This window comes from Prorops nasuta, unplaced genomic scaffold (genome assembly GCF_024137725.1).
Source record: "Prorops nasuta isolate Cenicafe-Biocafe unplaced genomic scaffold, Cenicafe_Pnas_1.2 PNAS00027, whole genome shotgun sequence".
Taxonomy (NCBI): domain Eukaryota; kingdom Metazoa; phylum Arthropoda; class Insecta; order Hymenoptera; family Bethylidae; genus Prorops; species Prorops nasuta.
Window position 1 is genome coordinate 787,757 of NW_027116824.1, and position 12,953 is coordinate 800,709.

General features: G+C 37.5%; 1 protein-coding gene across 2 annotated transcripts in view; it reads right to left on the reverse strand.

The window, feature by feature from the left end:
- Nucleotides 1-12,953, reverse strand: part of ec (echinus) — a 47,461-nt gene that overhangs the window by 13,139 nt on the left and 21,369 nt on the right. The window contains exons 1-2 of one of the 2 annotated variants that reach the window (XM_066742040.1): nucleotides 11,710-11,880; nucleotides 7,824-7,916 (exon numbers count right to left, since the gene is read on the reverse strand). In XM_066742040.1, the coding sequence (XP_066598137.1) occupies nucleotides 7,824-7,916; nucleotides 11,710-11,823 (207 nt within the window). In that variant the 5' untranslated portion in view covers nucleotides 11,824-11,880. Of the gene's footprint in view, nucleotides 1-7,823; nucleotides 7,917-11,709; nucleotides 11,881-12,953 lie in introns of those variants that run through there. The other variant, XM_066742038.1, reaches the window with a different exon arrangement.

Consider the following 12,953-nt stretch of genomic DNA (forward strand, 5'->3'; position numbering starts at 1 on the left):
GACGCAGTGGCAGTGGAAAAGGTAAAAGCGTACAGGATTCGAACTAGTCCTATACGTTAAGCAAGTAAAGCAAAGGAGGGGGGATCCAGGGCACAGATTCTTTATAGACTTTAAGGACACGTGGATAAATCAGGTTCCAATGCCTAATATGTTGCAGTAGAAATTAATGGTCGCTTGCCACACGAGAACTACTGGTACAGATATATATATATATATATATATACCATACGTATCTCTTGGCCAATCACCGATTTTACTGCAATATTTATTTTCTACATATTTTATAGGGCGGAGAGCACAGAAAGAAGAATGAAACAATTGCGCAACTCTTGCCAAAATAACATTGCATCCTGGCCAATTTTCTTCAACGTTTCTTTTTGTTTATCAAACTATATAATAGTCCCATGAGCTGTGCCAAGTAAATATAGTTTATTTGTACAGCAAACCTCTTATCAATTAGGCTAAAGACAATGCAGAGGAAGAAAAAGTGTAAATTGTACGGATTGAGTTTAATTTTCACGAGTTTGTAGAGAAAGAGGATGAAAGGGACTCTGGACACAACAATGTGGAACGCATCGATACATGTGTAAGGAATAGCAATGGGAATCAGAAAATATTGAAATGAAATGAATAATAATCTAAGCAGTTTTTCGTAATTATTCGGAGATGAAAACTCGAATGGGGGAGTCGATCAATAGGAACATAGAGTTTAGCATGGAGGGATCGCTGTTTCATGGTGTTCCACATGTGTCGTGCGAGGGCACCAGGTGGTATAGCTATAGGATGTACTGCTGCAAACACAGAGCTCGATAGAATAGCCCTGTCCACGTGCGGGGATGATGTTGCACCTGCTCGCGAAGCAGGTTAGTCCACTGGCCAGAAAAGAAGCGAAACGCAAGACTAAAAGGAAGAAAAGGACATCGACATAACTCCTGCATGATTTTCCCAAGTGAAATCGATGAAAGTGGAGATTATTTATTACATCCGACGACCTTGCTTCAAAACTTACAAATGACGATGACAATCCACTTACAATCAGTTAATATAGATATTGAAAATATTTTCACATCTCATTCTTCAGGTATTACCTAATTATTATTTAACAAAAAATATGCACGATTCTTAATTCTGGTGTGTTGCTCCTATTCGATCTGTTATTGTGAAAATGAGTCGGAAAGGAGGATGAAGAATTCTAATAGTACGTTCTGTGTTTTTAACATATATATACCTAGCGGTAAACTTTGAAATAGGCTATAATTGCAGTGGAATTCGCGTTAATCTTTTATGGTCGAAGTGTTGTTGTATCCTTATTGATACTTTATTGGCTTTTACTACTGTCCAGCTATGATTTTCTAGACTTTTGACAAACTCAATCGCTGCTGTGTTGCGTAAGCAGCTAAAGGTGGTAAAAAGAGAATTCTATAGTATTTTAGGTAATCGATATATCGTGATCCTTCGATAACAAGGAGCAACTCACAACAATAACTCAGTACACACCTTTATCAAGTTTGTTCGAAACTCTCCTGATTCCTTTGTTTAAAAACATATTAAATATGAAAAAAATTTAATTTGCTAGGTGCAGTTCAAAAAGAGATTTAAATCTCAAGGCCTACTTTTTTAAGTCGAGCCAGGTCGGCGTTGTCCTTTTGCACAGGATTATCATTATTATCAATACTGTCGTTCAGTACTGCAGCATCCTTGTTTCCGTCACCAGTGGAGGATTCTTGGCGCACTTTGATCCACTTGAGCATCTTGCCGTCTCGACTCGGTTCAAGCAGCGAAATAGAAATAAGATACGAGTTTCCAGCGAGTTGGAGAAGCGTGTGTGGCAAACTAAGAGGCACAGATCTTTGCCGCCTTATCTAATAAGATAAACGTAAAAATCGTCGGAGTAACGGAACTGGCTAGGAGAGGTCCTCGGGCAAATAGTATATGGACAAAGCGTTCCTAGATAAGGTAAACAGCCGTCTTCACGCACGACTCGTTGCGTTCACCGACTTTAATCTCTCACCGATCGCGAGATACATCGCCCACCCAGTCCATTTTTTTCCCCGATCTGCCTGCATAAAGTTTCACCTGCTTCAACGTTGAACGAAACAAAACCTCAAACTTTCTTCTCACATCCCTTTTATGAAGCAACCTGCCACCTAGGATCCTCCTCTTCTCCATCATATTTCTGTATCTCCTATCCAGCACTAATAATGGTGTCCGATCGATCCCGCAGGAGACTACGCGAATTATCCTCAATTTTCCAGGTAAATCTCTCCCAAAATCCTTGCATCCTCGGGCGATCTCTGCTTTTCTCATGCGAGACCGGTTCACGGTTTAACTGTAAATAGACGCCACTCCCTCTTTTTCAAGGATAAATTTTGCTAGTGAAATCGTGCATGCCTCGTAAGTACATTTCACCCAACCGCCGAACCTCGTCGAGCTCGATCTTGCAGACGCAATCACGAGAGGAGAAAAAACTTTTCATTCTTCCGTCACATGACACCAGAACACACTGACTTCCGGAATACACGAAGCAACACACACACACGTCACTGGCACGTAAGGGATTGTTATGAGAGTCATTCGGTAAAGCTATAGGAAAAGCGTCAGGTTTCCCAAGCCAAACGGCACAAATAATTCTCGGATAACGATTCTTCAGGATCACGTATATGATTGGTTCCACACAGTCGCTCGAGTTAATAATACTGGCGTTCGCGTTGTGGAAAATTTGTGAAATTTGTTTAGCGGAGAGCGAGGGATTGGGAAAAGTCACGTCGTTCTTCGGGGTATAAAGGTATGGAAGCACACTGCACGCCGCGCCGGCATGGTACCGCGGGGCTCTAATACCTGGCGACGGACGTCTACCCGCGCGTCGTTGGCGAACCATCCCCACCTTCGGCCATGGGAGGCCAGCCGAGCCGGGCATACCTTTTTCTGCCTTCCGAGGGGCCGAAGCTATACCCCCCCCCCCCCTCCTCTCCCCACCCCCGATACCACCGAGCGCGTTGTCCGTGGATAGATCCCAGAAGTCACCGATGACGTCACTTCCCTCTCTACGGCGCTCCATAGCTGTCCTGTCCAGCACGTTCCGAGCGTTCACCACTCTGGTCTAAAGTCCAGACCACTCGAATCCACACGCTGCTACTCCCCTTTCTCCATCGGGCTTTTTTCAAAACAAAGACAATCGTCACCTCTGCTCTTCGTCTCCTCGTCCATTAACGTCATTTCTCTATTGACACTCGATGTACTTCATTCATAAACTGTTGTGCTAAAAATTGTCGAATCAACGTCTTTCGAAAACTTTCACCTTTTTTCGTTGTACCACCCAAGGCGAGATTTCACCAGTATTGACGAAGCTTTAATTTTCTACCAGAAGATTGTTTTTTAATTCTAATCAATTATGTTTTTTTAAATTATTTTTATAATTGATTAAAAATGATTATAAATTCTTGCACGACGTCGGTTTAAACTTAGCCTTTCCACTCGTGCAATTAGCCAATTTGTTGTTTGTCTCTTATTGCTTAATTACCACTATGACATATATAAAACATAATTGTTTTTTGCTAATAGGTTCTATGTTTGATTTATTTCGAGAGACGAATGCGTTGGCACGTTGCTCGAGGCTTTTGCTGTACTCTTCAGGGAGTAAAGTACAGTTGTGCTGTAGTTAAATAACTGTTCTTATTTAGCGACAATACGGAGCTCTTCTCTAATTGAGGTGTCGCCTAATTACGCAAATAGCCCTGTACCAAGCTTTCATCCTAATGCGAATTCGTCAGAGTTCTTATCGTTATGCAGCAGTGATTTTCACTTCAAGTAGATAAGCAGTAATTGGCTGCTACGAATTTTCAGAAAAATTAACAATTTTTTAAAAAATCTTTAACTGAAAAAATATAAAAGCTGGAAGCTTTGTCTACAGTCAGGTTAAGGGATAGAATACAGCTAGAAAATCTTTAACTCGATCTTTTCGCTGCAAATTGCTACTATTCTTTTGTTTTCCATCCCGTGTAACGAACTAACATTTACCATTGAAGTTTGAAAAGAGGAAATTTAAAGGTGTACAGCTGCTTGGAGGTTGAATTTATTAGAAAATGATTTAGTTCCTTTAATATAATATAACGGGTGACGTGCAAGTATATACGTATAGTATAAAACGAGTATTAAAATTCCTGATGCTTTGAAAAGCGTGAAGCAATGTTGATACTCGTTAACTTTCAGAAAGAACCCATTTAAGGGCTAAGGCGACGGGGAGCCATGCACACAGCTGGACCAAGGTGATACGCTTCCCATAACTTTCGGGGGAGGATTCGGCTAGAATGCGTTCGCGATGAGTCAGCAAACCGAATTCCAAAGACAAAATATCTCAACCATTTCCTACCCTTCACACGCAAGAGGTCATTAAACACAAACCCTGTAAGCCGAATTTTCAAGAATGGATTCTGCGATTAAATTTATTTCCTATTCATGCTCCACGAATAATCTTATGTAATTTCGCTTGATTCTATCATTTTCTTGGCGTCGTAAAATTTTGTTACATTTGAGAGTTTACGATAGAGATCGCCTAACGGAATACTTGATTAGCTGATCTCTAAGATGCGAGAAAACGGCGGAGAAGAAAAGACACAAACAATGAAACCGAGGATCTTTTTTTTTGTAAAATCTTTGAGTATGGGTCAGGCGAGATAAATATCGGGAATGGTGTGACTCGAATTCGTATTGGTCAGGGATTTAACGGTGGGCGTTTCGTGAAAGAAGAAGTTTCGTAGAGTTGCTTCAGGTGTATTGGTGCTGCACGAAAACCTGTTCCTGCGTCACTGTGTGTAAGCAACAGGTATATTTTCTTAGGGCCCATAATTTCTCCCCTCGCTCCCTTCGCACTTCTCATCGCACTAAAAACAGCTGCCCTAAAATTACGATTTAGACCTTCTCTGGAAAACTTTTTAACTAAAACTTAAAATACTAATTTTTAGCTCGCTGCAAAATATTTATATAAAACTATGGAGAATAAAATAAATTTAAATATTCTTTATATCGGTACGTTCTAATGATTCTAAGTTTGCTCGACCGGTAAAAAGCACTTCTGTATGTTTTTACTTCATCCAGGTGTGAAAATAACGTTAAGTTACGTGTTAAACGTTCGGATACGATAAATTAAATCTACCTTTTTTGCACTATTAAACGAAGAAGCTCGATCCAGTTAAGCAAAGGTTAAATTTGGAGAGAGAAAAGAGCGTTTAAGCAAATCGCTAACCATAAATTTCGCTTTTACCGACAGAGTTTTGTTTCTTCCAGACGCGCGCTTCTCAGATCAAACTTCATATTTCCCGCCACTTATTCCATCGACAAACTTATTATCAAAAATCTGATTAAATCAAAATTTACTATAACCTACACTCACTTTCGAAATAATTAAGGCGAAGCCTTTTCAAGGATTAATAAAAACCTGAAAAAAACCATATTCCAGGAGATTGGTACACGTGCGAAATTGAAGCATAAAATATAGCGTATCGCACGTTAAAATAAAAGAGGCGATGAAATATCCCTAAATGGATAAAGATGAGGATTGGATTGAATCACAGTGGCTGCTGCAGGAGAAGGAAAATGAGAGAACAGTGACTTTCGTCGGCCTCAATGTCTTTCAGTGTCTCTCAGTCGGTGCGCAGCTGCGCAGGATTAATCTTGGCAGTCGCTTAAATTACGGTAATTTCCAAGCAAATTGTACGCGAGTCGAAAGAAGATTTTTCAACAAAGAAACGTGTGAGTCTTTCTGACGGAGAGGTACGCTGGGTGCTGATGCCTTGGCTTAGTCTTGGCACGGCCAATAGGTTCGCGCGAGGCACGATATACCCTTAGCCTATAGCAATTAACTTCTAGAGATTGCTAATTAACGCCGTGAGAGCATTAGGGGAAGCCCCGATGTGCCTGTTACCTGATGCTTCCTGTCTCATTCTTCATTTTCTTTCTACTCTCTCGCTTTGTCTTCAATTGATTTCAATGTTAAAGTTTTTCGTCACTCGCAAAATCATGCAAAGGGTACAGCAATGTTTTCGGAAGTTCCCAATTAACAGATAAGCGTCTAGAGTATAAGATAGAGCCTCGGATTGACCTCGTATAGTCTCCGTGGAGGAGAGAGATTAAAAAGTAGTGTGTGTGTAGGTACGATACGTGAACCTTCGAGAGAGTCTGGACCAATCAGAGAATGGAGGACGGAGCGCGCCAAGCAGTATATATGTATATGTATACTTCTCATAGGGGAAAGGTTTCTCTCGGCTCTCGTGGAGACCCGTTACAATGGGTCTTATTGCTTCGATACGTAATGTAATCGTGATACTATTTATTATAGTCTCACCGATGAAACATAGAAACACCTTTTTATCCCAATTAAACGTGTATTTACATAAGACATATATAGGATTAATTATATAAAGTATTATTATATAAAGTGTTTTTAAATTATTAATTTAAGTGTTTGATAATTTTATAAAATATTTTCTATTTTTAAAATTAGGGGAAAATTCATTGTGCAATTTTATTGAAAGTATGATTGAAACTCTGTAAAGATTTTTAATTTTACAAGTTACAAAAGTTTAAAGTAGTATATAGAAATAAGTCTTTGTTCTATGATTAAAGAGCTCGAAAGTTTGGAGGTAAATCTATATAGATATGCAAGGATATAGAACACGCTATCCTGCAGTAAACAGTATATATAGACGAAGAAACGAGATTTGGATCCAAACAGGGCTAGCAGAACTAATGCTATACCTTCAATCGTATTCATCTTTTTCTATGCTTTCTCTTATATTCATCTGCCAACTCTTTATCCAAATGATATTTATAGAACGCATCCGCATTGGCCAATAAGCCGAAACAATTTATTTCCTTACTAAACCTAAAAACATGTTTCCTCGGATCAGGAGTGGAAAAATATAGACACTTTTAAATAATAATTTTTCTCTAGACACAAAATTAAACGATTTCTTCAAAATTTTATATTTTCATTTTCTATTTATTAGTTATATTTTACTATAATATGTATAGTTGTATAAGATTCTTTGGAGCACATCTTCTTGAACCACTTCAGTTTGGAGTGGTCCGTTTTCTTTAAAAGGACAATCTCCAGATTCGTGGGAGGAATAACTTTCTTAGACCCTTGACAATGTACGGTGGCTACAGACGGATATAGATATACATTGAAAAAAAAATACAAAAAAAAGTTCAACTTTGATGGATTTTAGAGTTTCTAAGTTGCTGAATCTAGCTCTAATAACATAATAGTTGGATCAGCCTTTTTGAATTTAGAACTCTTGGAATTATAATAAGAATGAGCCACCATAAAAGCTTTATAAAACTCAATACGTTAGGAATATCGATAAAACCTCAATCATTTTTTATCGATACCGTCATAATCTACTGAACACACGATTAATTTCTGCCATTGGGCGTGAAGGGGTTAAGTGTTTTCCCACGCGAAACTAAATTTCAAGAATTATCGCATGCGGGAGGTGTTGCATTAGTGTTGACCATATATGTGGCGCTCGACTGACCGAATTAGTACTTCGTTTACAACGTTTTCATAAATATTATAGCGAATCGCGGTCAACTTATTGCAAACTTGCTAAAAGAAAAAATTACTGCAATATTTAAAGAGATGCCATAATTATATTCATCAACTCGAAAACCGATTCTTATACGGCTGGAAAATATCATTGTGAAAAAGAATTTTCATCATCTTACAAGATTGGTAAAATTATATCTTCTATGAGTAAAACGAAGAGGCATCCGAAGGTCTCAGGGTTTTTCTCATTTTCTCTGAAGTAACAACGTACACTTACCTTGAGGGCGCAAAATATACAAGATTCCCGCATACAGGCATGTCCGGACAGCTCTCTGAAGCTTCTGCGAAATATATCCAAGTGCCACAAAACCTGCAACAACGACATATCACTCAATGACAAAGTTATATATACTTGTTTTTCCATTTCATTAAATTTGCTTTTATTATTAATTTTAAGTGGATAACGAAATGGCAGATAATTTAAGGACCCGAAGGAAAGTTTTAAAGAGTTGGGAATTTAATATAAATTACGCAGAATGATCGATTGCGAATTCGACTGGCTTTCCCCAACAAATACGTTACGCCATTTAAAGATCATGCAACTTATACGGTGTAAAAAGTTCACCCAGATTATGAGCAGCTATGTTAATTCGTCATCAATGAAATCATTTTCCACGGAATAAAATTCATTAACCGCGAGGGATTGCCACGAGTAGCGTAATGAATGGCGCAACAAGAAGGCACGCTGCTTTTTGAATGAATTTACGGTATTCCCCTGTCCAGTGCGCTCAAGTGCGAAAAAAAAACTGGCTCGCATGCAGCTGGAAAATGCGGCACAAGGTGATATGTAAATATGTGTATCAATGCGCGATTATTAACTACTTTTCATCCATGGGAATGCACAGTCTGCAGAACTCGTCGATAAATTCCTTTCGAAATCATTTGAGTATTTCTATAAAACTAAAATCCTAAAAATTTTCTACAAGGAAGAGCTAATTACAATTTAAAACTGGAAATGAAAATTATTTTTGTTGAATGCACGAAGAACGAAACATCCACTGTGTCAACATTATTTTATATGTACTATGTGACGTTTGGACACAAGTACAAAGTATTTTGATTGTTAATTAGAAAATGATAAATTACAAATTACTGTTAACAGACTGTTATTTATTAGGAATGCATTAGTGACCTAATGAATAATTGACGAAGAGCCGACAAAGTGGAAGTAATTGAAACGTAAAATTCTGATTGGAGAGAATGTTTATTTACGAATCATTCGATACGCATAAATTGTTTTGTCACTCTTAAGGGGATCGTGAATACCGACGTTAGATACCGACAAATTTCACGTTCTCCAACGAGCTGGAAAAAAGAAATTCGTATCGAGATACTTCTGTTTTTTCTCACAAGTTTTGACGATCTGCAATGTCAGTGCCTACGACCCACTTGAGCCTTCTTGGCAATATAATCGATGGTGAGAAAGGCGAGGTAAATCATGGATATTAAGCAGACCCGTTTAAATATGGAGTAGTATATTTTGCTTAATAGCCATGTTTGGGTCGACGCACACAAAATATATGCTAATAGCGTACACACCGAGCAGGTTCAATCGATTCACTCCCAGGAGACGTAAATAAATGGAGACGAATGGGCCATTCCACGTCAAAACAGACAGATTTCGGAGTACAACACCGATTTTTTTCTTAAAAATATGTGTTAATATATAAGAAAATACAAGACTTTTGGCGCTAGTTTGAGTCAAAAATCTTTTTTCGTTTCGGAGATACGAGCTGTCAAAGTTTGCAGTTTTACTGTTTTTGGTAAAAACACGTAATCTTTAAAAATTTATATCTCCTAAACGAATAAAGATAGAAGACTCTGGCTGGAACGAGTGTACTCAGAAAGAATCATACTTTATTAGAAAAATATAAAAAAAGACAGTTTGTTTTAATTGGTTAAAACTATTAACAATTAAAATAAACATTTGAATTAACAAATGTGTTGTCATGCTCTGACAATTATAAAAAAATATCAGGAGTGTTCCTTGGAATGTCCTCTACAATGAAAAAAATTAAAACGCGTATACTCTCTTGGTGTTCATAGTGAAAAAAAATATTTTATCACGACGCGCTCGGCCAGAAGCGTCGTTCGAGCGGCGTAAACCGGTGAAGCGCATGCGTAACTGAGCGCGACTAGTCTCTACATGTCGGAATCCATCAATCTATGAATAATGCGAGTTAATAACATGTTTTAATTGTTTGTTTATGTTTTTATAACTATTATAAATTAACAATATATTTATTATTATTCTGCTTTATAAGCAGTCGTTATCTATTTACAAAATAATTAGCAATAAGACATTTGAACATGGCATTGAATATACAAATTATATACTAATTTATATTTACATATTTTATTAAATTATGGCAGAAGAAAATATTATGAATATGAAATTTCTGTACTGAAAATATTTAACAAACTTTAACAATTGTATTAATTATCTGATCGAGGAAAAGCTTTAGTTTGTAATTGTGTCTTTGAATCTATCGTTAAAAATGCACGATAATTTCAAGTTACTTTAACTATTTTCACTTTTCAAAAAAATCTCGTACGAAGTGTTTTAATAAGCATTAAAATAATTTAAACGAGATTTTTTTGAAAAGTAAAAATAGTTAAAGGAACTAGAAATTATCGTGCATTTTTAACGATAGATTCAAAGACACAATTACAAACTAAAGCTTTTCCTCAATCAGATAATTATACAATTGTTAAAGTTTGTTAAATATTTTCAGTACAGAAATTTCATATTCATAATATTTTCTTCTGCCATAATTTAATAAAATATGTAAATATAAATTAGTATATAATTTGTATATTCAATGCCATGTTCAAATGTCTTATTGCTAATTATTTTGTAAATAAATAACGACTGCTTATAAAGCAGAATAATAATAAATATATTGTTAATTTATAATAGTTATAAAAACATAAACAAACAATTAAAACATGTTATTAACTCGCATTATTCATAGATTGATGGATTCCGACATGTAGAGACTAGTCGCGCTCAGTTACGCATGCGCTTCACCGGTTTACGCCGCTCGAACGACGCTTCTGGCCGTGCGCGTCGTGATAAAATAATTTTTTTTACTATGAACACCAAGAGAGTATACGCGTTTTAATTTTTTTCTTTGTAGAGGACATTCCAAGGAACATTCCTGATATTTTTTTATAATTGTCAGAGCATGACAACACATTTGTTAATTCAAATGTTTATTTTAATTGTTAATAGTTTTAACCAATTAAAACAAACTGTCTTTTTTTATATTTTTCTAATAAAGTATGATTCTTTCTGAGTACACTCGTTCCAGCCAGAGTCTTCTATCTTTATTCGTTTAGGAGATATAAATTTTTAAAGATTACGTGTTTTTACCAAAAACGGTAAAACTGCAAACTTTGACAGCTCGTATCTCCGAAACGAAAAAAGATTTTTGACTCAAACTAGCGCCAAAAGTCTTGTATTTTCTTATATATTAACACATATTTTTAAGAAAAAAATCGGTGTTGTACTCCGAAATCTGTCTGTTTTGACGTGGAATGGCCCGAATATTAAAGGACGCTCAACTATACCAATCTATAAGACTCCTAGTTTAACAACAAGTGTGAAAATTATACGACAATGAGTCTAGCGAGCATTGATTTGATTTCAATTTCATTCCACGCTATGAACACCATTTTATTTTCCTATCATCCTTTTTTCCCTCCAAAAAATGCTACGTGCAACGATTGTTGCAAAGAATAAAAAATGACTCCTCCAACAATGTTGCGATATGCTAAAACAGAGTGTTTTTGAAGAACCGTGTCAAATTACCGAAAGCCTAATCAAGATATCAAGGTCAAGCGAAAATTTGTCTTTTGGGGAACTACGGAGGAACGAAGAAATGGCGATTCGATATAAATTTAAAGAGCACGCCGATCGAGAATATTCGTAGAATCCACGGGCAGCTAATATAACGGTACGAAGAAGCGAGAGAGGCCGATGAAACCAGTACGTCTTTGGTTCTCATGTGAAAAATATCTCGTGCAAATGGCGCGAATAAACGTGGGTATCAAATTATTACAAGTAAATTAAATTCTATTATAATATACGTGAAAAGAACCTTGGAAATCTGGTAGAGTGCCAGCCTCCTGGCTCGTTGTTCTTTCATGATCACCGGTTTCGTGGAGGGACACTTAAAATCGGATTGCACCGATCGCACTTCACTGTTCTCCATTGGTGGTCAATAAAAACAATAATAACGACACGCGACAGACGAAGATTCGGCGCACATGTCGAAACGGTTGAAGGAGAAGATGAGGAAGGGGGGAGGGGTGGGGTGGGGGTATAGTCGTGTATTATTTGACTAGGACAATGTTTTGGCGGAGTCGGATGGGGAGCGCGCGGTGTAAGGAACGTACAACACACTATTCCGAGCGGGCGTTGATGCAACAATGCTGAGGGGATAGGTTTTAGCGCGATGGTAGCGTCACTGGGGACTAGGGCGGCCAGGTTAGGAAGCTTGGCGCGGTCTACCGCGCTGAAAGGAGTGGGGAGAGAGGGGACTCGCGCGGACTTGAGGCCTCAGGACCCAGCTTCGCCGCGGTAGTATTGTCTACTCTCTCTCGCCCCCCCCCCTCCTCCTTCTCCACTTCCTATACTCTCTTTCTTCCTTCACCCTTCCTCTCTCTCCCTTTATCCCCACATTCCCACTACGCCTCTCTCTCTCTCTCTCTCTCTCTCTCTCTGTCTCTCCCTCCCTCCCTCTCCCTCTCTCCACTACCTGTATCATGTAAATGTCCGCACGAACCACAAGACTCTCCAGGACTGTAACATATCTCGAAGACTTTGCTGCTAGTTCCCGCCTTTTTCTTATCTTCTTCGACTTTTAGTAATAATTTCACACCAGTATATTGTACCCAGATAAATACCACATTGAAGAATTTGAAACTATGGTAATGATGGAATTATTTGCAACGACAGCTATGTTTGTTTAACAGGGCGTGTATGCTATAGGTTGATGAACCGATACGAGAGAATGGGATTAGAGTGTGAGCCACTCAGACTTGATTTTTCTTCGCCATTGTATTATAAATAGAGATAAGATCGAGTGGAACTAATTAAATAACGTTTATCTATTTGAAAATCTTCTTTGTAACTCTTTTGGTTTAAAAGGTAATTTTTTCAAACAGTTAATTCTTTTTTTGAACGATTATTTAATTCGATTAAAAAATTGTTATAATTTCACTATAATATTCGAATCTCTACTGTCTTAAGTTGAGTATCATAGAATTTTAATAAAGTCCTCTATTTAAAACTCTCCACAGCATATATAGGCAAGAAGCTTTGTATCTCTCTAACAATAAG